The 27,265-nt window shown below is 52.6% G+C and overlaps 1 protein-coding gene across 1 annotated transcript in view; it reads left to right on the top strand.

Moving 5' to 3' along the window:
- The window catches only part of Bmp7 (bone morphogenetic protein 7), an 81,150-nt gene that overhangs the window by 44,985 nt on the left and 8,900 nt on the right, over positions 1-27,265 (top strand). Inside the window, exons 3-4 of the mRNA XM_004663841.2 lie at positions 12,060-12,208; positions 25,597-25,794. Of these exons, the coding sequence (XP_004663898.1) occupies positions 12,060-12,208; positions 25,597-25,794 (347 nt within the window). The remainder of the gene's footprint in view (positions 1-12,059; positions 12,209-25,596; positions 25,795-27,265) is intronic.

Below are 27,265 nucleotides of genomic sequence, written 5' to 3'. Positions count from 1 at the left end.
GCAGATGCGCAAAGTGGCACATGCATCTGGAGTGCGTTTGTAGTGGCAGGAAGCCCTGGCGTGCCCATACTCATTCATTCTCTCTCTCTCTATCTCTGCCTCTCTTTCTCATATATATTTTTAAAGAAAAGAAAGAATGTAAGTGACTCAAGAGCTCTCCATTGGGATGTGATTCTCCTGGCCTTAAGCTTGCAACTCCCTGACTGCACACAGTGTGACCCAAAGACCACCTGGGGATTTCTTCACACAGAAGGTCCTGGCTCTGTACCATATCTCTGACGACGAGAGCCTTCCATTTTACACTGCCATTCCCGACCACTTGTGCCCCTGTGAGCCACATCCCGGGCAAGGTTGAGAGCTCCTTCACCGGCCTCCTGGCTGGAATAGGCACTTCTCTGCTGCAGAACTTCTCAGAATCTTTAGTGTGCTATTGGGCGGTGAGACGTTTCTAAATGCCATCATCACCTGGTCTTTATTTCATCACAGAGCCTTTTTGACCTTTGACCTTTGTTAATGAGGTGTGTTTTTGAGACTTTGATGAACCCTAACCTTTCATTTTGCAGATAGGCAGGCACCTGAGGCCTTGAATGTGTGGCTGCTTCTTGCTTCCTGACCCTCAGGACACAGCCCAGCCCTTCAACATGCACTGGCCAGGAGTGTCCCAGACCTTCCACACATACCTGGCGGTCTCCCTCTGTGGGCGGTGGGTCCAGACTCCAGTGGGAAGGCTGTGGGTGGCCCCGAGCATGTTCTGGGGCCGGTGTTGTGGTTCTTTGTATATTTTTCCACCTTTCACCCAAGTGACTTAATTTTAGCCTTCCTGGACGTGCAGGGCCTTAAGAAAGTAGTTTAAAAAAAAAAAAAAATTTCCCCAGGCCCTCTGACTCCATCTGCCCAGTCTCAGGGACGCCAGGACCGTTGGGGCTCTTGCCGGGAAACTGGGCATTTCCTAGAGCTGAGGTGGGAGTCCTCCGGACCCGGGGTGACCCAGGTGGGTGGGCAGTGCTCACTTCCTCCGGGCGCTTTGATCTTCCCCTCCGGGGCTCCCCGTAGGCCCATCCAGGTGCTTGGAGGCACCTCTGCCTTTCCAGCCTGAGTCAACCAGGGCTCTGCCCACATGACATCATGCTCCCTGAGAACACTGGCTGCTCTCTCCCTGCCCCCACCTCCCCGCCTGCTGAGGAATGTTCTTGAGGCTCAGCAGGAGTTTGCAGCATGCGGCCCTTCAGAATGTCCAGTGGAGTGAGATCGCTGCGGGCCAGAGCCAGGTGGATCAGGGAGGGTTGCTTGAAATGCCATCCTACTTGAACCTGCCCCACTCCCCAGCATGTCGCCACACACCTCTCCTCCCTCCTCACTTACCTTGCACCCCACTTCGCATGCTCTGTTCCCTGTGGGGGAACACTTGCCCTGGCCTCTTTTGGTTGCCCCGCTGAGGGTAACCCGTGCACCCCCACACCGCAGGTGTCCGTCCTTTTCTTGGGCGTCTGCACTGGTCTATGTCCTGTCCAGCCACTTCTGTGGGGTTCTAAGTACAGGGGTCTCGTGTGATAGCTGTCTGTGCCTCTGGTTCCCAGGCTGCTCTGGCCACCACTGGCTCTCCAGCTCCTAGCGTGGGTCCAAGGAAGGGAATGAGGTGTCCCCTGAGGGCTTTATGAGTGAGCTCGTGATTTCCTTAGACTGCACTAATAAGTGGCCACTCATTTACTTACTGGCTCAAAACACAAATTACTCTTCTGTTGTTGTTGCTTTTGAGGTATGGTCTCACTCTAGCTCAGGCTGACCTGGAACTCTGTAGTTCCAGGCTGGCCTCGAACTCACAGTGATCCTTTCATGTCTGCCTCCTGAGTGCTGGGATCAAAGGCGTGTGCCACCACACCTGGCTCAAATTTATTCTCTTATCCATGTGAGGTCTGAAGTTTGAAATGGACCCCAGGGGAGAATCTGTTTCCAGGCCTTGTCTTGCTTCTAAAAGCTTCCTTATTTGCTGGTTTAGAAGAGCGACGTCATTCTGATCTCAGCTTTTGGGGACCCAATTTCTCTGACTGCCTCTTTCGCTCACAAGGACACTTGTGATAACTTTAGGTCCCTCGGGACCATCTGCAGAAGCCTTAATCTCCTCCTGCCTACAGGCCCCTGTGCTGGGTCGGGTGACATACTCAGGTGCCGGTGCTGAGCATGGGGACTTCTCCCAGGGACTTACTGTCTGTTCAGCTCTCATCTGAAACTCATTGCTCGTTCTTTGGTGAAGGAGCCACTCAGCCCACCTCAGCCACATCCCCTTCTGCCCGCCCCCGTTAGTCCGTCACCCATGTGGAGAGGGCTTGATGAGGCATGTCCAGGCGTGGGGCTTTTGGCTCTCACAACTCAGTTACATCAGCCGTTAAACTGGGGGAGAGGATTAGGTAAGAGAGCGACCAGCGGGAAATCCCTGGCCCCCCAGTCAGTCCTCCTGGAGAGACCCTGAAGAATTCCAAAAGCAGTCCTGCCTGTCTCCCGCGTGTTCCTGCTGTCTTGCTGTAGTGGCTGAGTCTGAAATTCCCTGGGGAGCTGCAGCCAGGTCTCCGGCTGTGGCACTGACAGCTGATGCCCACCTGCCCTCTGGGCGTGCCACCAGCCCGCACTGCACTACTGAACTATACCCCTCTGCCAGGCTTCCCCTCTCCCTCCCTTCCTTTCCTTCTCTCTGTCATTCTCCTCCCTCCCTTTCCTCACCTTGTTCGTTCACTCATCCATTTAAAAAATTATCTATTTTATAGCCGGGCGCGGTGGCGCACCTGGAAGGCAAAGGAGGAGGATCGCTGTGAGTTCAAGGCCACCCTGAGACTTACATAGTGAATTCCAGGTCAGCTTGGGCCAGAGTGAGACCCTACCTTGGAAAACCAACCCCCCCAAAATTAAAAATTGTTTATTTCAGAGAGAGAGATAATGCGTGTGCCAGAGCCTACTGCCGTTCACTATAGATGAGCTCCAGACGCATGTGCCACTTTGTGCATCTGGCTTTTCATGGGTACTGGGGCATCGAACTTGGGCCAGCAGGTTTTGCAAGGAAGTTCCTTTAACTGCTGACCCATCTCCCTATTCCCCTTTCATTCATTCATTTTTATTTATTTTGGTTTTTCGAGGCAGGGTCTCACTCTAGCCCAGGCTGACCTGGAATTCACTATGAAGTTTCAGGTTGACCTCAAATTCTCGGCCATCCTCCTACCTCTGCCTCCTGAGTGCTGGGATTAAAAGACGTGTGCCACCATGCCCAGCTCCATTCATTTTTATTTTGAGACAGAGTCTAGCTAAGTTGCCCAGGCTGGCCTTGAACTTGAATTGTACTGCCTCAGCATCCTGAGTATGTGGGAATTACAGGTCTTCCCCCTCCTCATCCCCACCCCCTCCCCCGCCCAGGCCTGGTGTTGAGAATGCTTTCGATCACATTACTCAAGATTTTGATCCAGAACTGGATTCTGCCTCCCATCCTGCCACCAGCAGCCTGTGCATGAGACAGAACCCCCTGTCTTCAGGTGCCCCTAAGAAACTGTGGGGGACAGCAGGGGCCTAGTGGCTAAGATGCTGGGTGTAGGGTCTACTGGAGGTTTTGTCCTCCGGGCCCGAGGCTGGGTCCTGCGATTCCAGGCCATGGACCGGCCAGGGTGGTGAGGCTAAGGGCTCTGGTGCAGTGGGCAGTCTGGAGGCTTCCACACCTACCCTTGGTTTCCAGGGGCCAGGTCCAGGGCTGCCTCCCCAGGGCTGTGTTTACAGGAAACCTTGGGTTCTCGAGGTTGTGGTTTGAGGGGTCATGTAGTCACCAACCCCCAGGGGAGCCTCAGTCCTCCTGGGAGGGAGGGTTGTGGGCGAAGGCCTTTGAGGATCATAGTCTCAGAATAGCCTCTAAGTAGCCAGATGCTCAAAACATGCCTGTCCCCCTCCCACACGTGTGATTGAAAATACCCACTTTCCATGCGTAGAACTTTCCAGGGGTGGTGCTGCTGTGTGTGGCTCCTCCCCCACTCCCCCTAGGGTCAGGTTTCAGTTGCTCACCCCGTGTCCCTGGGAGGAGGGACCCTGGAGCCCAGCAACTTGCCATCCGTAGCCTGACGGTTAATTATTAACATGACCAGCGCCAGCAGGTTGGGGTCACCTGGGGTTCACGCCTTGCTGAGCAGGGCTTTGGGGGAACCTGGGTTTTGGGGAGGGAGAAGCTGGCTTTCTGGGTATTGCTGCTGCTGCCTGAGAAGGTGGGAGGAACATACAGGGAGTGCATGACCTGGACCTGGCTCTAACGGCTCGCCTGAGCTTTGCACACAGGCCCACGCTATCTATCCATGCCCATGTGGGGGAAACAAGGCCAGCCACACCCGGGGCTTTCCCACAAGCTGAAGAGGACGTGGGAATGGGTTGTCCCAGGGTGTTTTTATTTTATTTTATTTTGGCAGAACTGGGCAGTGTGCTTGCTAAATGGAACCCGAGCTGCCCACTTTCCATGCTGAGCGTGTGGGGAAGTGTGTGTCTTGTATGAGACGAGCAAACTTTGGGATATGGAAGGTATTTCTGTGATGGCACCGTGTTCTGCGTTGCCCTTCTCCCGTGCCCAGCTACTAGGCCGCCTGGTATGCTTTCTGTCTCGGTTGGTTTGCCTGTTGTGGACCTTGCGTGTGGCCGAATCCTGTAGCATGTTGTAGTCAATGTCAGTGTTTCATTCATTTTCATTGCTAAATGCTGCCCCACTGTATGGCTATGCCACGCTTTGTTCACTCTCAATGGAGGCGTATTGGGTCTTCCCCACATTTGGGCCATGCTGGCTAACATTGCTGGCGACATTTGTGTGTAAGATTTGGTGTGCACACAAGTCTTCATTTCTCTCAGACAGGATGAGTTAGGTCATGACGTTGGTATCAGTTACCTTCTCATTGCTGTGAGCAGATACCTGGCTGGAAGCAGCGTCGGGAAGCAGAGTTTATTTTGGCCCACAATCCCAGCAGCAAGAGTTCTTCACGGCAGGGAAGGCACAGCAGGAGCGGGGGACCAGTCACGTTTCACCCAGAGTCAGGAAGCAGAGGGCGGACAGGAAGTGGGGCTGGACTCTAAAACCTCAAGGCCAGCCCCATAGTGGCCAGCTTCCTCCCACAGGTTTCCACCTCCTAGTGATTCCGCAACCTTCCCAAACAGCGCCACCAGCTGGGGACCCAGTGCTCAAGCCCGTGGGGAACATTTCTCATTCAACCATTACAGCTCTGTTGCTCACCTCTGAGAAGCAGCCCGGCTGTGTCCGGTCATCTTGCACCCTCCAGTGGTGTGGGATGGGTCTTTGGTGCCTTTCATCCGGCTGTCCCAGTGGGCTGAAGTGACATCCCATGGTGGTTTAGATTTGCCGTTTCCTAATGGCTAACATTGTGGAGCCTCTTCTCTGTGTCTACTGGCCATTTGGACATCTATAGAGAAAGGTCTTTTCGAACTGACCTCATTAGCCCTTGGGGGTCAGTGGAATGCCAGCTTTACTGTAGGTGCTTGGAACTCACCTTTCTTCCACTTTCTTAGCCAGTTTGTCTAAGAAGAAGTTACTGGGTTGGGTATGGTGGCACATGCCTTTAATCCCAGAATTTGGGAGGTAGAGGTAGGAGGATTGCTGTGAGTTCGAGGCCAACTTGGGGACTACATAGTGAATTCCAGGTCAGCCTGCACTAGAGCAAGACCTTACCTCGAAATCCCTCATCTCCTAAAAAGAGAGTAAGTTCCTGGGGCTAGACAGCTGGCTCAGTGGATAGAGTGTTTGCTGAGTAACCGTGAGGACAGAGTCCATGGCTCCAGCATCCACATCCGCTTAAATGCTGGGAGGGGCGCTAGCCCCTTCTGATCCCAGCACTGGGGAGACAGAGTCAGGGGATCCCTAGAGCAAGCTGGCTAGCTAGACTAGCTGAATCAGGGAACTCTTGGCTCAAGTGTCAGCGAAGAGGAAAGTGAAGGAAGAAGACACCCAGCCTTGACCTTGGGCTTCTGCATGCACATCCCCCTCCCTCTCTTTCACACACACACAAGGAATTACTATGGATTTGATAATATTAGTTTTTAAAAAGATATAAACTTAGGTGTGAAGATAAGAAAGACCTTTTATCCCTACCTCAGTGTGTTCAAATGGCTGTTCAAATTTTCCGTTTCTTTTTGTTTGGACTTTGCTATTTTGTAATTGCCCAGAAATTTACATAGTACACATTCTGGGTTAAAATTTTTTTTAATTTATTTGAAAGAGACAGACAGAGAGAGAAAGAGGCAGATAGAGAGCACGGGCACGCCAGGGCCTCCAGCCACTAAAAACAAACTCCAGATGCATGCACCCCCTTGTGCATCTGGCTAACGTGGGTCCTGGAGAATCAAGCCTTGAACCAGGGTCCTTAGGCTTCACAGGCAAGCGCTTAACCGCTAAGCCATCTCTCCAGCTCCACATTCTGTTTTTGTAGCACTTTGCTTAGTGCCATATTTCCCCTTGCCAACATGTAGGTATATGTGGTCCTCTGAAGCAGTCATGTAGTCTTGTTTTCCTTTGACTATGTCATGATGTTTTAACCAGTCCTTTAAGGAGAGGTTGTTATTTAGCCTTTTTGTAATAAGCAGTGTGAATATTGGTTGGCTTCTCTCTCTCTCTCGGACTGACGGTCCACCATCAGTGGCTTGAAATAGTAGCCATTCTGTTGCTTAGGAACTGGGCACGGCTCAGATAGGTGGTTCTTCTGCTCCTGGGTTTGCTGTTGTGGTCACTGTTGAAGCTGAGGGTTCACCTGGGGATGGCTTAGTCTCAATCTTTCCCTTACTCTGCACTGCCAGTGCCTGACCCTCTCCCTCCAGAAGGCCCCTCTCTTCTGCAGTGTCAGGCTTTCTGACTCAGTGGCTTGCTAAGAGTCAAACTAGAAGCCACTAAGGTTCCTAAGGCCTGGCCCAGAGCCTTCTGTTCATAACTGGTCACATGTTTAGTCCACTGCTGTAGGGGCCAGCAGATCATGGGCACAGATGGGAGGAACTGCAAGTGGCCATCTTTGTCTAGGATCTTGCACAGAGGGAGCATCCTTGTGCACTTGTGTGATGAATTTTGGAATCCAAGATGGACAGTCTTTGGGTGGATGAATATGGATAAGAAAAATCTCAAGCAAGTCATAACCTCTGAGTCCAAGCCTCACTGCATGCCCATTCTAGAGTGTTCTACCATGTAGCCAGGAGGTTCACCAGCTGTGCCATAACCGGCACTGTGTGACTATAGACACTTTTCTGGAGAGGATGCCTCATCTTCACTTGATTCTCACAAGTTGATGACAAAGATGACCTTGCCCTCATTTTTCCAAGGGGCACACGGAGGCCCAGTATTAGCTGTCTGAACCCTGCCTTCTTTCTTCCCAGTTCTCTGGCCCACACAGTGCTATGACAATAGCATCCATCTTGTGGAGCCCAGGAACTCCAGCGTTCCTCTCATCCCTTGGTGAGACAGTGTGCTAAGGAGGCTATAGTGCTTAGGTTCAGAAGTCCTGGAGTATGATTTCTTTTGCCACAACTTGATTCTTTAAAGCCCGTCCCTGGGACAGTGGCTGTACCTCACTGTCCATCTGTCACTGTGCTCATGTTTGAAATGGGAACCATGATGGTGAATCTCAGTTGTCAATTTGACAGGATCTACAGTCCCCATGGAAACAAACCTGTGGCATGACTGTGAAGGACTTTCTAGATCAGGCTAGCTGAGGTGTGATGGGTGGCACCATTCCATGGACTGGGGCCCTGGACTGATTTGAAAAGAGAAAGCAGCTGCTTTCTGCCTCCTGACTGTGGATGCAATGTGGCCACTGCCTTGAGTTCCCACCACCATGTCTTCCTGCCATGATGGGCTGCACTCTCAAACTTGGAGCTAAAATAAACCCTTCCTTTCTTAACTTGCTTCTGTCAGGCATTTTATCACAGGGATGAGGAAAGTCGGTAAAACAGGAACCATTATCTGCTGGTTTGGAGCTCATCATGTAGATTAGGTTGGCCTTGAACTCATAGCAATCCCGCCTCTGCCTCCCATGTTCTAGGATAACAGATGTGCCTGCCAGGAGGTTCAGAGTTCCAGGCTTGTAAGGACCTAGGGTTCAGGAGTGGCGAATGCAGAGAATGCTTGCCTGGTCCTTGGAGCCCTACGCCTCAACATCCATCCACACCTCTGCCTTCACCTGGGCCGGGCAGGTAGGCCCATTTTGCTCAGGGTAAATAAAAATGCCACGGAGGGCACATTTGGAGCCATGCTCTGGGTGTGACTAGGAATCTTCCTTTCTTAGCTGGGTCAAGGACAGGGTGGTAGCTGCTGAGCAGGTCCCCTGCTGTCCATCTGTGAGGCCCCGCCTCACATCACAGTGGCTCTAAAAGCAGCCAGCATCTCCTACCTATTCTCATTCCTGTGCCTTCACACGCACACACGAAGATGTGGCTCTTCCCTGCGTGCCTGGGACAACTACAGACTGACTGGAGGTGGGGAGTGGCTGCCTTCCCATGCTCTGGGGATGAGTCAGCGCTGGCCTGTCACATCTGGCTGGTCATAAAAGAAGGTTTAGCATCGATGGGCAGGGCCGTCTGTGTGTGAAGGCCAGGTTCGTCCCCTGGTCACAGGCGTTGTTTACTGTGCATGAGGACCAGATATCTGCTCACATGTTCCTGTAAATAACCATTTCCCAGTAACTTTGCCACACAGGCTTCTGATTTCTCTGCAGCTCTGTTTATACTCCAGGGAGGTTTCTGCTTCCGTCTGCTGGTTCACGGAGGGTCCTGGGAACTCTCCAGAGCCTGGGGTGCCTTCAGGCAAATTCAAATGAAGACAGTAGAACAGTTTTATCTGTGGGTTTGAGAGCTCTGGAATGCTCCCATATGAGTTCTCAAAGGCCACTGGGAGAGAGGCAAATGGGTCATGAGTGTTCTCATTCAGTTTTGACAGGAAAGTCAAACTTGAGTTACCTAAAATCCTGTGTGGCCCTAACAAGACTTCCCGCCTCTGTAATCACTGTGTTACTACTGACAGCACCAACCTTCTTACAGATCCTGCAGGACTTTGGTTTGCCCCACTAGGAGACAACATGGTCTTTTGTGTGGTGGTTCTTCTGCTGATTGTCAGGTCAGAAATCATCATATTCAAACATTCACGGAGCATAACTGTCTCAGTCTATTTCTGCTGCTGTAACAAAACACCCCAGACTGGGTAAGTTACAAAAAAAAAAAACCCATAAGTTCGTGGTTTACACTTCTGGAGGCTAGAGATCCAAGGTCAAGGCATTGATGGGCTCAATGGTGAGCATTATTTATTTTAAGATGGCACCCTATTGCTGTATCCTCTCACAGCGAGAGGCTGAAACACAGAGGAGTCAGATGCCCTCCCTTGAAGCCTCTACCCAAGTTCCAGATCAGTCACAGGTGCAGGACCTTTATGGCCTGATCACCTCAGAAAGGTCACACCTCCTGATGCTGTGACATTGACAATTAAATTTCCCCATGAGTTTGGAAAGAGATATGAAAGCATACAGGCTGGAGCAGTGATGTATTAAACGTTTTCTCAATGGGGCTCACAGGTCATTGGTTATTTTTCTAAAAATGGGGGTTGGGGACTAAGGAGATCATGCGGACATAGGGGACTTGGATCCCAGCACCCACATAAAAAAATTCAGACAGTGACACATACCTGTAATCCTTGCACTGGGGAGTCTGAGAGAGGAGAATCCCTATGTCTTGCCAGCCAGCTAGCATAGCTGAATTGGTGGGTTTTAGATTCAGAGAGAGACTCTGTCTTAAAAAATAATGGAAAGCCGGGCGTGGTGGCGTACGCCTTTAATCCCAGCACTCGGGAGGCAGAGGTAGGAGGATTGCCATGAGTTTGAGGCCACCCTGAGACTCCATAGTGAATTCCAGGTCAGCCTGGGCTAGAGTGAGACCCTACCTCGAAAAACCAAAAAAAAAAAAAAAAAAAAATGGAGAGCAACTGAAGAAAAGGCCTGCTTCTGGCCTCTACACCCCCCCCCCCCTACATATGCATGCACACCACAGACAAATACACATGCAAAAAAAATTAAACATGGGGTTTGGGGAAATAAGTGGAGACGACCTTGGTCTCCACCATGAGATCCTGGTGATGCTGTCCAGCTCTGGAGCGCCTGCTCAACCATCCCTAGGCCTGGCCACACAGCTTGCCTCAGCCACCGTGGTTCTCGGTGCCCAGACTTTGGCTGGAGCCGTGGGAAGGAAAGCCAGCTTAGACTTGGTCCCTCTGAGACTTGGCTCAGCGAGGCTTCCTGTTCCCTCACATCTGCCTTGGCGCTAGGTGTCTGAGCCTGGTTCCTGTCCCCATGTTGGCTTCTCTGAGTGACTAACCATCTGCCAACATGAAGCTGGTCGGTTCTGAGTGAAAATGGATGGAAAACACAAGCTTACATTCTATATTTGTTTCCTGCATTGTGTGTTGATTGATGGGCCTCATGGCTATATAATGCACTGTGACACCCATTGCAAACCTAGGTTCTCCAGGATGGACGGGAATGGTAGATGAGAGGGTGATTGACAGTATTTTAGTAAGAAGAGGGGACTGGGGCCAGCTGGAGACATGTTCTTCATCCCAAGTGGCATCTTGTCTTTGGCTCCAGCTGCTGGCTTAGGGGGACATGTTGCCACGGCTCAAACTCGCCACAGGCTCTGAGATCTGAGCAGAGGTAGTATTCAGAAGACCTGGTCCACATGGGTGGCTGCAAGAGCAGGCTTGCAGGGAGCCTGGCTGGGCTCCGCCTCTCTGGGCCCAGTCCCAGCCATGCAACCTGGGGCAGACAACTCCACCTTTCCTAGCCTCAGCCTGAGATCTGCACAGTGGGGTGTATTCTTGCCCTCACTGGTTTCTAGCAAGGACCAGTGGTATGATGCTTGTCCGGCTTTTCAGCCCAGAGCCTGATACCAACTTCCGCCAGTTCCTAGGCAAGAGAGAGCTCCAGGAATGATGGAGGTAGTGCCATGGGGCAGGGGTTCGCCGCGTGGTGGCCATCCTGCCCCAGTGCCTTGCACACAGTGGGAGGGGTCTCATATTTTAATTGCCTGTTGAAGGGCTCAATGTATTGGAACTGAGTCTTCATGAGAAAAATTCATGAGATGCTATTATGACTTTAGTCTTTGGTGTGCAAGGTGGGGAAGAGGTCACTTATCCATACACATATCCATCCACCCACCCACCCACTTGTCTATCCATCAATCCATTCATCTCTGTCCATCAATCTATCCAGTCTCTCCTCTGTCCATCCATTTTCTGTTGGTTAATCTACCTATCTCCAACTCGCATCTGTCTGTCCATTCATTTATCCATCCACACACTTATCCATCTACCCTCTATCCATCAATGTAGCCACCTCTCCAACTCCAGTCTACCTGTCCATGCAGGCATCCATCTACATTCTACCTCTCACAGTGTGAATTGTGATCTTACCCATTTTGCTCCCGCAAAAAGTAAGACTGAGAGAATGAAAGCACATCTTCTCTTAATCACGTAGGTCCAAGAGTCCAGGTCCTGACTTGGTGGGCGGGTGGAGAAGTTGTGTGGAGTTGGGGTGAAGAGCATCTGTCCTGGTGCTCAGTGGCCTGGGCTTCAACTCCAGCCCGGCAGTTTCCGGATGAATGACCTCGAGCACATCCTGCATTGTGTGCGCTGAGCCTTGCTGGCCTCCCCACAGCTCCGGGGTGTGAGAACTGGATGAGTGGTGTGTGTGGCTCCACTGGGATGCTGTCAGGCAGTCATGATGACCTGCCCAGTGTCACCCTCTGCACTCCCAGCACCTCGCGGGCAGTGGGGTTGCTGCCTGCCTCTGCTCCATCCTGACAGATGTTTTCTTGCCTTGTGGCAGCTCCCTGTTTTCCTGTGTGCATCTAGATTTCTTCTGCACTTTCTCTCCTCATCACAGCTGCTCAGTTTGTCAGACCTAGACCTTAGTTTGGTAGACCCGCTGGGTGGGACCGGTCAACTGCTGGCTGTTGGGGTGGCTGAGTCGTGGTCTGCCTAACCCGGAGTCTGTCTCTCTCTCCTCTCCTCTCTCCAGAGAGTCGGACCTCTTCCTGCTGGACAGTCGCACCCTCTGGGCCTCCGAGGAGGGCTGGCTGGTGTTCGACATCACAGCCACGAGCAACCACTGGGTGGTCAACCCTCGGCACAACCTGGGCCTGCAGCTCTCTGTGGAGACTCTGGATGGTGAGTGCTGGGCCCCCCTCGGCAGTGCTCCCCTCCGGCAGTGCTTCTTGGCCTCAGGAGAGATTCAGCCGTGTGTTTGCAGTGAGCAGTGTTTCCCCACCTCTCCCAAACATGTGGACTTGGTGCCCCACCTTTAGTTCCGAATCCCAAATAGCCCTTTTGCCTTTACATGAGAAGGTGGGATAAGAGCCTTGCTGCTCCAAGCTGCCCACAGCAGCACAGGGCTGGTATTCCTTGTGTTGGGCACCCCGACCTGCTACATGAGAACTGCACATGAGCCAGAGCCCTGAGGTGACCTTGGCTCGCTGCAGTGTCAGAGGTGCCAGCACAGCCTTTCTGCCTCCTAATGTGGCCCTCGGGTGTCCTTGGCCCTGGACGTGGCTGTTGGCATCCCTTGCCTCTTACCCACTGGACATTAGTAGCAGCTCCCAGTTTTGATACCAGAAAATACCTCCAGACTTTGCCAGTGTCCTCTGTGGGGCAGAATTGTCCTTGGTCAAAGACCTCTGAACTTACCGATTAAGGTATTTAGCCCTCCACGTTAGTGACTCTGAGATCCAAATTCTTAGAGACTCCATTGTCATCTGGTCTTCCCTGGCACATTACACTTCCTCCCACAATCCACCTCCTTTGAGATAGGCAGGCAAGAAGAAGGGAAGTGGGAGTTATTGGGGGTTGGTTGTGCCATCCTCAGCCAATTTCTCCTTCTCTCAGTGTATTTCTAATTAAATTAGGGTGCCTCTTGCGTGTATAATTTCTTTCCGTTGTTTTCATTTACTTTGGAATACCCACCCACAGCTCCACAATCAAATACTGTGGAAATGTGTGACAGTAAATGGTTTCCCTCTGACTTCCTCCCTTCAGCTTCTGAGTTCCACTTCCCAGAGGTTCCCATTGCTTGGGGACCTTGTCAGAATCCTGTCACTTAAGCATAGATGCTGCTGTTCTTTCTCCTTCTGGGAATGATAGCGTAGTTTATTCAGCGTTCTCAGCTACTTGTCTCGGAGGTTATTCTGTCCATTACAGAGCTCTTCAGCTCTTGTTAAAGAGTGTGTATGCCCCAGCCCTGGGGTTACAGGAAAGCACCACCACACGTGGAATTTTACATGGTTTTGGGGGTTCAGACTCAAGTCTTCGTCATTGTAAAGCAAACCCTTTATCCACTGAGCCATCTTCCCGGTCTTGGTCCAACATTTGTTCTTCTTTTTTTTTTAAACTTCCATGAATATAGACAATATACCATGACCACAATCCCCTGCCACCACCCTTTCTTTCCCTTCCCAAATCCTCTTCCACTGCATCTCTTCTTTCCACCTAGTCTGTCTTCTATTCTGATGTTATCATTTTTTGGTCCAACACCTCTGAGCCCCAGGTTCATGGTCTTTTGCACCTGGTCGTTCCTCAGCATGGGGTCCATGGGGATCCTGTGAACACACAGACTTCTGGTCTGGGTGCTACCTCCCCCCCCCAGCACACAGATGGTGAATCCCTGACAACTATTAGATTTGAGCGCTGAGTGACTGGCAGGCTCTGCTCCTGTCACATGTCACGCAGGGGAAAGGCCCTTGGGGTCTGCGGGGGAAGTCAGATCCATCAGTCAGCAGTCTAAGGGGTGCCAAGGCCTGAGCTGGCAGCAGAGTCCCTGGTACTCTCCCTGGTCACCTCCTGCTAGCATTGACTCAGAATCGCCTCAGTGCCCGTGGCCATCCCTGAGGAGGTGAAGCAGGGGTGACACCAGAGTGCGTAGTCCCATCAGTAAGAGGCGCCAGGTCTCACCCTGACTCTGAGTGCATCTCGTGGCCACCAGGCCTTGAGACCACATGGCCTGGATGGAGAAGGTCTCCCCAGTGGTGGCTGGAATTTGGTTCTGGTTGCCTCTCGGGCCTCAGTTTCCCCACATGCATGGCCCAGCTGCTTCTGTGCTGGTGAAGCATCAGCTTTTTTTCTGGGAGCCTCATGTTGGGCCTGTTAGCCCAGTCTTTGCAGCTTGCCAAACTCCCATATCCCCACCACCCCCACCCCGAGTGTGTTCACTGCCATCTGGCCCTGGGGGAGGTCCCGGGTCAGAGGTGCCCTTCTGAGACCACCCAGGCAGCAGGCAAGCCGGCCTCTGTTCCCCGTCCTCCAGCTGCAGCTCTCCTGCTAGTCACTGGAGCGGCACAGCTGGCAGTGTGCTCGGGGCCCGCGTGCTGCGTGGGAGGGAAGCCACTACCCCCCCCCCCCCCGGGCACCTGCGGCTCTCGGAAGACAGCCAGGCAGCATGGCCTCATTTCCCCGGGGAGGGAGAGATGGTGGTGATGGGAGGGGCGAGCGCCGGCTGGTTCTGTCCTTCCCTGCATATGGAGGAGAAGACGGAAGGGGTGACTGTTCCTCTCACCCAGACCCACGGCCTGTGCTTCCCTTCCCTTGCTCCGCCTCGCCCTTCTCACCGGGCTCATGCTGGGGGCTGGGTAGCCCAGGAGAGGAGAGAGGCGTGCAGCCCTGGGTGGGCAAGCTCTTGTGGCCTTGGGTCTGCTCGTGTTGGTGAGCTCGTCCTGGTGGACCTCTTGGTTCTACCTTGTCCATAGCTACTGGAAGCAGGACAGGCCAGTTGTCCTGTGGAGTCCCACCGTGCTCCTCAGGTAGACCTTGTGTGGCCTTGGCAGCCTGACTGACTTCTTTTTTGTTGTTGTTGTTTATTTTTATTTGAGAGCAACAGACAAAGAGAGAAAGAGGCAGAGAGAAAGAGAGAGAACGGGCGCACCAGGGCCCACTGCAAATGAACTCCAGACATGTGCGCCCCTTGTGCATCTGGCTAACGTGGGTCCTGGAGAATTGAGCCTCGAACCAGGGTCCTTAGGCTTCACAGGCAAGCGCACAACCGCCAAGCCATCTCTCTAGCCCCTGTCTGACTTCTTGATGCTTCATTCCTTCATCAGCTTTGGGATCATGATATCACCTGCTTTGTAGGCAGCTAGGAGGAAGAAAAGGGTGCATTTGTGGGACACGCTGAGTCCCCAGCACAGCTTGGCCACTGCACGAGTGGTAGATGTGGGTATTAATGTCGATTTATTCAGTTCTCAGTCACCCTGCTGGGGAGCAGTTGTTACTAACAGCCTTTTATAGATGAGAAACCAAGGCAGAGAGAGTACAGGCATTAAGTCACCAAGGACCCTGACTCCAGCCCCTCCTTTACCAGAAACACTTTGGAGGAATGCACGGCGTGGGGTGGGTTTGAGGGTACTGCTGGGAACTAAGGTGTCACACTGGGGCCTGGCTGAGACATACAGACCTGAGGTCTACCCAGGCCCCTGTGCAAGCTGGTCTCACCCAACCAGTCTCACCGTGCCTACTCCCTGGGAACAAGCAATAGAAAACCTTCGTGAGACCTCCTCTATTAAAAAAAAAAATTAAGAGAGATGGTAGTGGTAGCACACGCCTTTAATCGCAGCACTCAGGAGGCAGAGGTAGGAGGATCACCAAGAGTTCAAGGCCACCCTGAGACTACATAGTGAATTCCATATCAGCTTGAGCTAGAGTGAGACCCTACCTCAAAAAACAAACAAACAACAACAACAAAAATATTAAGAAGTCTAATTATGACCATGCTGGCATTAATGGTCACTATAATCCTGGCTGGATTAAAAGTCCAAACATTTTTTTGGCTAGGCATGATGGCTCACACCTGTAATCCCAGACTTTCAGACCTTGGAAAGCTAAGGCAGGAGGATCGCCACAAGTTTGAGGCTAGCCTGGGCTACATAGTGAGTTCTAGGCCAACCTGGGCCATAGAAGAACGCCCTGACTCAAAACCCACAACACACAAACCAAAAAAAAAAAAGCAAACAAAAAGCTATTTCTTCAATGCTAAAAATCCATGTTTTGGGCTGGAGAGATTAGCAGTTAAGGCACTTGGCCTACAAAGCCTAAGGACCCAGGTTCGATTCCTCAAGACCCACATAAGCCAGATACACAAGGGGGCGCATGCATCTGGAATTTGTTAGCAGTGACTGGAGGCCCTGGTGTGCCCATTTTCTCTCTCACTTTCTATCTGCCCCTCTCTCTTTCTTTCTCAAATAAATAAAATATTTAAAAATTAGTTTCACAAGCACAAAAAATGTATCCATGTTCTGACTGTGTTCAAAGAGACAATAGAAAACATGTTGCTCACGGGCCTCTAGATGCCCTGGTGACCTGGGGACGACAGTGAACGAGCATGGAGGTCCTGCTGGTCCCGCTCCACTCCCCTGCTTGTTAGAAGTAGCTTTCTGCAGCCGATAGCTTGTTGGCGCATGTTGGACGCCCATATAGTCACTCAAACAGCCTGAAGAAGCTGACGATTTGCTGTCATGTGGCCACCCCCTCCCAGGCAGAGGTGGACAGTGATGGGTCTCAAGCAGACAGGGTCATGTGGACAAGTCCTTGCCTTCAAACGTGTCCTCTGACAGGGTTCCTGCTGCTTTTGGAACGGACATGCCACTTTCCCAAGCTGCTCTCCACACTTGACTTGTCTCCACGATGACACACTTCAGGCTAGGCAGACTCTGGTCCTGGGTCCCCAAGATGAGGGTCCCAGCATGCGGTGATCTGTGGTCCTCTTCCCTCTCCCTGTTCACTTGGGGGCTCAGGAAGACACCGTCCGTCACAGCCTTGCCCATCCGGGCAGATGATCTAGTGGCCCCCCATGCTTCTCACGGACCATTTCTCTAGCACCTTCCAGGACTTACTCCCCAGCTCTAAGGCCACAGGGGCAACCTCTCCTTCCCACCCCATCTCTGCCTTCCGAAGCCAGCCAGGCTCAGATCCACGCATGTGCTGCCCGTGTGTGTAGAGCCCGTGCCTCCCTCCTCAGGCCATGAGAACACATGAGCCTCCCTCCTACCGTCCCAGATGGGTCGGATGTGGTTGAGGGACATTTAACGGACTGAAGGGCACGTGCTGCCCAAGTGTGATGCCTGCTTTAGCCACCAGGAAGAAAGCAGGAGGTGAGCGACCCTAAACCATAAAGCCAGGAAGGCAGGCGGGCGGTCCTGCCCACGGTGCAGCTGGCTCCCTGCCATTGCTTCACTTCCTGTCTGTCCAGAAGCCCAAATGGCAGAGAGAAAGGAAGAGGCTCAGTGGTCCAGCGGCTGTGACCTGTCCTCCCAGGGCCTGGCAGGAAGTGTTGGCCTGGATAGAATTGGGTCATTGGTGCCAAGCAGATGTGACAAGTGTTAACTATGTTCTCACTTGTCACTGGGGCCGTCCACGGCCCATCAAGAGCAGTGGCTGGAATAAATGTGTTTTCCACAATTAACAAGGAATGTTCTTAGGCTGTGGGCCTCAGAGGGCAGCTCAGGGCCTGGAGAATGAAGAAGCCACAAGAAAGCTGGGCTGCCGCCCTTCCCTGAGCAGAGCGCACCCCGCCTTTCCCGGGAGGCCCTTTCCACGCTCCCTCCCTGAGCTGGGCTCTTCTCAGAGCGCTCCTTAGATGCTCTGGGTCGGGCTCCCTGACTCTGCTCATGGCCCCTGGGACCACAGAGTACCTGCTGGTTCCTGTCCTCAGCTCTTCCACCCTGGAGCCCCTGTCTACCTGCTCACGTCCTGGAATACATCTTTGGGGGGTCCTCCTTACCTTTGGGAGGTCTTGTAAGTACCTCACATCCAGGCCCGGGGTCTTCTTTTCCCCTCAACATCTACTTGGACTCCTTAGTGGAAAGTGTAGTGGTAAAATGTGTCCTCTTGAGTGGGCCAGCCTTTTGACCCGGTGACTTCACGTCTGTGTGAAGGATGGTCATGCTGGCACTTAACAGAACACAGTGTTGTTTTATCTCATGGGGCCATCCGTGGTTTTCTTTGTGAGCTGATTGGGGGTCAGCAAGTACTTTCTGGAGCATAACAGGATAGGTTAGATGTGTGGCTTTGGTGGGGGGGAGGTGCTTGCTGTCACAGTGCTAGTTAGCCAGGAAGGTAGCCACAGACTACATCTGCAAATGTGCACTGGCTGGTTGAATAAAACTTTATTTGGGGGCTAGAGGGATGGCTTAGCAGTTAAGGCACTTGCCTACGAAGCCTAAGGACCCAGGTTCGATCTCTCTCAGATCCCACATAAGCTTGATGCACAAAGGTGAGGCAGGAGCAAGGTCACACATGCCCACTAGGTGGCACACGTGTCTGGAGCTCGAGTGCAATGGCTGAGGCCCTGGTGTGTCAGTTCTCTCCCTGTCCCCCCCCCCCCCCAGCTCTTGCTATGTCTCTCTGAAAACAAAAGGAAAAACAAAGCAAAACAAAAAGACCCACCTTATTGGGTAAAGCAGGCAGTGGGCCGGGTGCAGCCTGCAGGCTATAGTGTGCTGGCTCCTGGGCCAGTGTGTGTGTCGCCAGGCTTTTAGCTTCTGCTCCGTCATCTCGAGCCCTGGAATTTTGTCCTGGGCCCCATCCCAGCACAGTTGGCAAGATGGCCACCTTCACCACAGCCTGCATCCTCAGGCGGGCCTGGCCAAGCAGCTGCCCCGGCCCCCCAGACAGCAGGTGCGCTGACCTGAGGCCACCTACAGCCAGCAGAGGGCTGAGGAAAGCGGGACGCAGGAAGGAGCTAGCTTCAGCTTCGTCTCGGGCAAACACAAAGGCAGTTCCCACGACAACCTGCGCAGGGCTGTTTCCTATTACACCCCCAAGCCTGGGCACCGCCTGGGACCCAGCCAGGTGACCGGGTAAGCAGACCGCTCAGCAACACGAAGGAAAAGCAGTAGGGACACAGGGCTCTGCACACAAACCTGCAAGACATTAGGCAGATTGAAATAAGCCAACACAGAGGCCTGCAGGGGCACATCTGCGTGGCAAGGCTAGAAGATGCCGAGCCCCAGGAAGGTGAATGGATCACCATGGGGACTAGCTAGAGCCTCAAGAGGCTGCAGCCGTGACCCTGAGAGTGCAGTGCTCCACAGGACACACAGCCGCTTCCCTGGTCTCTACTGTGCAAGGGCAGCGGTGTCAGGCCAGCTGGGACAACTGTCTCCAGACACAGCGCCTGAGAGCAGTTAGCTGCTGAGAGCAGTGAGAAGACACAGTGTGTGTGCGTGTGTGTGCGTGTGTGTGTGCGTGTGTGTTGCGTGTGTGTTGCGTGTGCATGAAGGCTGTGTGTCCTCATTCTAGTAGCTGTTTAACACATGTTGTTAACACACATGGATTTGCAAGCCAACAAAAGAAAGAGAAACTCCAAACCCCAAGAGGTCATTGTTTAGTATCTCTTACTTTCAAAAGGAATACAATAAACTTTAAGAAAGCAATAAAACAGAGTTAGGAATGGAGCTCAGCTGGCACAGTGTTTTCCTGGCACATGCGGCGTGCTGAGTCTGAGTGCCAGCTCCACACCAAAGCTGCTGTGATGAAGTAGGGTGGAGACCGAGTTCAAGGTCATCCTGAACTACAGGAGACCCTAGTTAAAAAAAAGAAAAGAAACAAAATCCAAAAGCAACAATACAGCTGGACACGGTGGTCTGTACCTGTGATCCTAGCACTCAGGAGGTGGAGGCAGGAGGATCAAAGTTCAAGGGCAGGGGCTGGGGAGATAGCTCAGAGGTTAGAGGCACCTGCAAAGCCCACTGGCCTGGGTTCAAGTCCTCAGTACCCACGTAAAGTCGGATGCACAAAGGGGTGCAACATCTGAAGTTGGTTTTCAGCAGCAAGTTCCTGGTGTGCCCATTCATATTCATTCTCCCTCTTCCTTTCTTTAATATCTAAATAAATATTACAAAAGGACTAGAGAGATGGCTTTGCAGTTAAGGTGCTTGCTGTAAAGCCTAAGGACCTGGGTTTGATTGCCCAGAACCCACGTAAGCCAGATGCACCCGGTGGTGCATTCATCTGGAGTTCATTTGTAGTGGCTAGAGGCCCTGGCATGCCCATTCTCTCTGTCAGTCCCAATAAATAAATAAGTAAAATATTTTTTTAAAAATCTCTTTAAATAGTAAAAGAAAGATCAAGCAGACTGAATAAGGAGACAGCTATGGCTCTCCATGGGGATATTTTGCCTGTCAGGGACCACGTGACATTGCCCGAGGATGCTGACGGTTGTCAGGAACCTGAGACTGTGTAAAATGCCCTTCGGCGCTCCAGCTGTCCACTCCCCTCTGCCCCGTGCAGTGTCTGCGGTCCCTTCGAGGTTCCATTTCTGGGCTGTTGGGACCAGTGCAGCCGTGAACGCTTGGGCGGGAGGTGTGCTGTGAGTGAGCTTGTTTGCAGCGGTTCTGGTCATCCTTGGTGTCTGTCGGTCACCTTGCTCACTGCTGTGACAAAGTACTTGGCAATGCTTAGGAGGGAAGCGTTTATTTTGGCTCCCAGCTTGGGGACACACAGTCCATCGTGGTAGGGAAAGCGTGGCGGCGGCAGGAGTGAGGCAGCTTCCCATACCCACAGTCAGGAAGCAGAAGGTGGACGCTGGCTCTTAGCCAGCTCTCCTGGGCATTCAGTCCAGAATCCCAGGCCTACAGGACAGTTCTGCCCACGTGCAGCGTGGATCTTCTCTCCTCAGCTAAAACTTTCTCTTAACATTTTTTTATTTAACTTTTTTCAGCATATATTTATGTGGGGGGTGATAGGGGCTTGTGCATGACATGATTCATGTGGGGCAGTCAGAGGACAACTTCATAAGTCTTCCACCTCATTTTAACGAGGCGGGGTCTCTTCTCATTGTCTCCATTCTGCGTTGACAAGGCCAGCTGGCCCGCGGGCTCTGGGAGATTCTCTGGTCTGTGCCTCTCATCTTGCCATGGCATCCTGGGTTTGCAGAAAGGCCCTCACAGTGTCTGGCTTTTACCTGGAGTCTGGCGATGTCAATTCGGGTACTCAGGCTTGGGTAGCAAGCAGTTTATCCCTTGAGCGTCTCCCCAGTCCATGTAAATCTGTCTTGCAGTAATCTCACAGACACACCTGGGGTGTGTCTGCCAGGTGATTTTTTCTTTCTTTTTTTTTTTTTTTTTTTTTCGGTTTTTCAAGGTAGGGTCTCACTCTGGTCCAGGCTGACCTGGAATTAACTGTCATCTCAGGGTAGCCTTGAACTCATGACAATCCTCCTACCTCTGCCTCACGAGTGCTGGGATTAAAGGTGTGCACCACCACGCCTGGCTGCCAGGTGATTTTTTAAACCCCTCAAACTAACAGTGAAGATAACATCACCTGTGCTGACCATGCACTTGACCAATCCGAGGACCTGCCAGGCTCTTTTCTGTGGACGCGGGTGGGATGTTTGTTGGGCTGTCTTCCAGCCTTTAGGCAGAAATCCCGAATCTCTCCCAAAATAGGTGTCAGAGGTTCAGAGTCAGCACTTGCCCGTGGGGGGGAGGGGCTGCTCCACACCAGCCCAGTGGCAGCTTGTGCCCGTGTCCCCTGACATCAGCCTCGGGGGAAGGGCTAAGGACAACCCCAGACATCAGCTTAGACTGAGCCGTCTTGAGGAGGTGCATGAGTTGAATGCAAGTAAGAATGGAAGCCATTTTTTTTCTGGTGGCCCACTGTCACCAGAGACCCTGTCTCTGCTGTTCGTGCCATGGAGGTTGCTTGGAGACAGTTAAGAGTGGAAGTTGTGTTTGCTAGAAACTTCTAGGATGCCTCCCTTCCATGCACAGACGGAACTAGTCATGTCCCAATCCTGAGCAGTGACCGTACAGGAAGTAGTAGGCATCTCTTGTCAAACCCCAGGTTCCCACCCTTGGGGCCAGGGTCAGGTCAGCTTGGCCACAGCTGTCTATGGAATCCAGGGAAAGGGTCCCATGGACACACGGATGCGGTGGGTGCTGGCCAGCCCATTGCACAGTGGGGCCTGCTTCCCATGCTTGGATTTAAAGGTTCTGTGGTGGCCTTGGGGTTTCAGGCGAGGCATTTTTATTCTGCCCTAAAAGCCTTCAGTTCCTCGGGACCCAGCTTTATGGTTTCACTTTATAGACTGGCTCCCAGTATAGAGGGATGAACTTGGAGGACCCTCACTCAAGAATGCAGGAATGCTGGGCATTAAAGGTGGGGAGGTAGATTGTAGGGGCGGGGGAAATTGTTCTCTTAAACGTGAACTCTTGTAAACCCCATGCGACCCCGCCCCCAGTACTGAGCTGAGGTTGGGAGGCTGGGCTTCTGACTTCTAAACTATCTGGAGACCCCAGATGAAGTCACTTTCAGACGTGGACGGGCCAGTGGCCTCCAGAACCATTGCTTTTGCTGGCCTTGGGCACTGTCGCTAAATGTGGAGGTGCCGCAGCTGAGGTCATAAACGCTGTCCTAGCCAGTCTCGTGTGGGTTCAGGTTCGTGTTGTTGCCTCTAAGCTGCGTGTTCCCAGGCAGGCCTGTGAGCTCATCCTGTCGCGTGTGCGAGGGCATGCTCTCCATCTGATGCTCCCCCCTTCCGGAATACTCGCCACCAGATTAAATTTCTGTGTCCATTGACATCATCTTCATTGATCCACAGGTCTGGGCATCACTCCCGTCTTCTCCCTTGGGTTCCTTAGCCCTCAGGCTCTCTTGGAATCCTCTATGCTATCCTTTCTAGATCCTTCCACACTGGGCGCTCCATGCCATCTGCCATGGGCCTTGGGCTGTCCGTGGAAGAGAGTGGGCACCAGGCTCTGTTGCTCATTGTCAACCAGCCCCAAGCTGTCTCGGGTGAGCCCGCCCAGCCTCCCGGCGTAGACCCTTCAAGCCGTGGGCGGCAGCCTCCCTCCGCCCTGAGGGGCTGGCATTCGTCCACCGCCTCTCTGTGCCCGGTCCCCTCAACTCACAAGAACTGTTCCTTCCTCGGCCAGAGCCCATCTAGCTCAGGTGGGAACCTTTGCTGCCCGCCTGACTGCGTCCCTTGGGTGCCAAATAGGGACTTCAGAGAACATCTGTGATGCCAACCTACGCTCTGCGGGCTGTGTGCCCCTCCTCACCCCTAAGTTTCTCCACCTTGGTAAAGGCCCTTCCTCCTTGAAGGGGCTTAGGCCAAGCACATGGTGGTCTTGTAGAGCTGCCTTCCTTTTGGGGGGGCATGTGGGGGGACATGTGTCTGTCTGTCTGTCTGTCTGTCTGTGCATGCATGTTTGTATGTGTGCAGGTGTATTAGACAGCGGAAGGTCTCTGGGACGAGCCTCCAAAGCAGGCACAGTTTATGGGAGGAATGTCATTTTATTTGAAGCTTACAGGTCTAGGCGAGGGTCCATAATGTCGAAAACGAGAAAACCCACCAACAAAAGCAAGAGAGAGAAAATAAAAAAATAAGAAAAGAAAACCCAGCCCAACCACAGGAGCCCAGGCAGGACTCAGACACTTTGTATGTCCTGTGTTGGAATTCAGATCCGCCCACCGTGACTCCTCCTCCAGCCAGGTAGCTAAAAATCCAAGAAGCTTTAATAAAATTCCTACATCGAGCCCGGTGGTGGCGGCGGCGGTGCACACCTTTAATACCGGCAGAAGTAGGAGTTCGAGGCCACCCTGAGACGACATAGTGAATTCCAGGTCAGCCTGGACCAGAGCGAGACCGTAGCTTGAGAAACAAACAAACCAAAAACAAAAAGGCAGGGTGGGGGGTCGGGAGGCCACCCATTCAAAATGCCACAGCAGGTGTGCATGTGGAGGCCGCAGGACAACCTTGTGTGGTGTGGACTCGGGTGTTGCCCACTGTTTTTAAGGCAGGGTTACCCACTGAGCCATCTCTCCAGCCCAGAACTGCCTTCTTTGACATACCTTCCATAGTCTCTCAACACACTCCTTCAAAGACTATCAGAACCTGCCATTTTCCAGCCCTGGACTCACACCACTGTGGCGGAGGCATCACCCCTGCGGAAGCCGGGTGATGGTGGCGCTTCCGTGAACATTTTATATCCTCCTTTTTCTCGTTGCTTGTCTGTGTGGTGGGGCTGGGGGTGGAGCCAGGTCCTCCCATGTGCTAGACAAGTGCTGTCCCCCGAGCCGCGCTCCCAGCCCAGGCTCAGGCTGGGCCCTGAATTTGGGATCCCCTGGTCTCCACCTCTGGAGTCATGGCGGTGACTGCCGTGTCGGTGCTACTGGGCCCAGAAGTTTTCAGCTTTTATAACTTATTTCCAAACATAAAACTGAAACTAAAACACATTCCAAATGTGCTCTTCAAAAGCAAACTTTGGGCTGGGGAGATGGCTCAGTCATTAAAGGCATTTGCTTGCAAAACCTGCTAGCCTGGATTTGATTTCCCCAGCATTTGTATAAAGCCAGATGCAAAAAAGTGGCACATGCATCTGGTATGCATTTGCAGCAGTAAGAGACCCTGGTGCACCTCTCTCTCTCTCTCTCTACACACACACACACACACACACACACACACACACACACACACGTGTGAAACAATATATATGTGCACGAACTTCAAAATCCGGCGTGTTTACCACTCTCCCCTGCTGCCCCAGGCTCCCAGGTCCCAGCTCCGGTTATTTTACTGGCCTCCTGCTTTTGTCCTTGAGCCCAACGTTCAGCCTCCAGAGGGGGCCTGAGGCAGTCTTCAAGCCCAGTGCCTTTCATTTACAGTAGCATTGTCTGCCTGTCCTACCTGGAAGAGATTGTGACAAGGTCCCACAGCCTGGAGGCTCCAAGTCCCCAGGTGTCATTGGCTGTGCTCCTTCGGGGTGGGGTGGGGGATTGGCCAGACCTGGCCTCTCTGCTGCAGGCAGCTCCCAGCATGCCTGGCAAGTCCTGGCTTCTGCCTTCTGTGTCTGTCTGCTTACCTTCCATGGCTCTTCATGGGTGCAGTATGGCCTTGCCAAATACCAATCACATTCTAAGGTTCTGGAGTACGTGGATTTTAAGGAATACCCATCCATCCAGCAAACAGTTCCGGCAAAATGCTCGCTCTTGCCCCTGGGCCTTGGGAGGTTTGTGTGCCCTGCCCCTTATCAGTTATCCCCTGACACCCTCTTACCTAGTAGACTCCTGAGTTCCTGGAGGCCAGCTTCTCTCTGTCCTCCAAGGCCTCGTCCAAGGGCACCTAGAGTGCCCATCCCTACACACTGTCATCTGGTCTCTGCTCAAATGGCCTGTCCACCATCATTGGGGTTGTTGGTGACTGGCCTACCTCTTAGGCACACAACGGGCATGCTCGCTGCTCCCCAAAATCAGGTTGGCTGCAGGACCTGCCCTGGCCAGTGAAACGTGAGTGGTGCTTCCATGGGGTGCAAGGCTGAGATCTTAGGTAAGCCTCAGCCTGGCTCTGCAGCCCTCCCCGTGCTGGCTTACTGTTCATAACCTCCTTGCAAGCCTGGGGCAGTGCGTGCTGACTCCTGCCGTTGGCAGGGCCTACCAGAAAACACTGTGCCCCTAAAACAGCTCCTGGAGCCTGTGGGCACTCAGACAGGTGCATGAATGGATTGCGGGGTGTGGGCGGAGTCATGGCTGTTCACACAGCGGCTCACCCCTCCCCTGTACCCACTCCTCTCCAGGGCAGAGCATCAACCCCAAGTTGGCCGGACTGATTGGGCGGCACGGGCCACAGAACAAGCAGCCCTTCATGGTGGCCTTCTTTAAGGCCACCGAAGTCCATCTCCGCAGCATCCGGTCCACAGGCGGCAAGCAGCGTAGCCAGAATCGCTCCAAGACACCCAAGAACCAGGAGGCGCTAAGGATGGCCAGTGTGACAGGTACACTCCCATGGGAGGTCTGAGTGGACAGAGCGGGAGGACAGCAGGCCCAGCAAGCAGAGAGGCCACTTGGAATCTGTGCAGGTGGTTGGAGTATCCCTCTGAAAAAACAGGCAGCCCAAAGCCATCTCCAAATCCCTTCCCACTCCCAGCATATATCTCCATTCTGTGAAAGCAATAAGCTAGGGGCTCGGGGAGATGGTTCGGTGGGTAAAGTGTTTGCCATGAAAGCAGGAGGACCTGAGTTTAAACGACCAGCACCCATGTAAAGTGCCTGGCATGGGGGTGCACTCATAATTCCAGTGCTGGGGAGGCAGAGGCAGGGGACCTATTCCCAGGGCTTACTGGTTAGCTAGTCTAGCCAAAATGGTGAGCTTGAGGCTCAGTGAGAGACCCTTTCTCAGAAAATAAGATGGAAGCCAGGCATGGTGGTGCACACCTTTAATCTCAGCACTTGGGAGGTAGAGGTAGGAGGATCACCGTGAGTTCGAGGCCACCCTGAGACTCCATAGTGAGTTCCAGGTCAGCCTGGGCTAGGGTGAGATTCTACCTCGAAAAACCAAAAAATAAAATAAATAAGATGGAGAATGATGAGGAAGACTTCTGACGTTGACCTCTGCTTTACATATGCATACGCACACACACACATTTGCTCATACGTGACGCACACTTCACTCACACACATACGCACACACACGCACTTGCATGCAGAGGAGAGCATGAAAATATGCATGGAATGCTTTCCAGTAGTGGGGAGGCCATGCCTGGAGAGGGAGCCAAGGAGAAACAGTGCTGTGTCTTTATTTTGTTTCCAGAAATATAAAACAGCTTGACCCTCATGACTGCTTTGAATACTTTTTCAGTAGTGGTAACAAGGCTTTTAAAATATGTATTACTTAAGATACTTTTAGGTTTATCTGATGTTTCATTAGTATCAGGAAAAAAAAAAATTTCCAAATCAAAGTGACATTTTCATTGCAAACAGTTCAGAAATGCATTGAAGGATGAGAGGTAAGGCCTTCCGGGAGGGACGCTGCTGGGGGCGGCAGGGTTCAGTCTTTCCTGGGGGCTGGGGCACAGCTTTTTGCACGGGAGTGTAATGTTCTTGAGGCCAGTGTCAGATGGCCTCCTGCCTTACAGAGGAGCAAAGCTGGGGTTTGGAGAGGTTAAGCAGCTTGCCTGGGGACGTGGGGTTGCAGATCTGGCATTGGAATCTAGGGCCAGGGCTGTCCCTCACACTGCACGCATTTCCTTAGTCGGCATTGCTTGGTGGCATCTGCCCATCTTAGGTGAATTTTGTTGCTCCCCCCCCCCACAATACCTATTAAGTACTTTCTAATTTGCCGGGTATTTACTGTGCTCCACATGGCTGGGCTGATCGTGGCACTTGAGGCATAGCTGGCACACACGCTGACGAGGGGGTGGACATTGATGGCACCTGGCCGCCTGAGTTGCCAGGGTCCTGTGGTGG

The sequence above is a fragment of the Jaculus jaculus genome, chromosome 8 (assembly GCF_020740685.1).
Source record: "Jaculus jaculus isolate mJacJac1 chromosome 8, mJacJac1.mat.Y.cur, whole genome shotgun sequence".
In the NCBI taxonomy this organism is placed as follows: Eukaryota; Metazoa; Chordata; class Mammalia; order Rodentia; family Dipodidae; genus Jaculus; species Jaculus jaculus.
The sequence above is the reverse complement of the archived record's forward strand: the minus strand, read 5'-3'. Positions and strand labels throughout refer to the sequence as shown.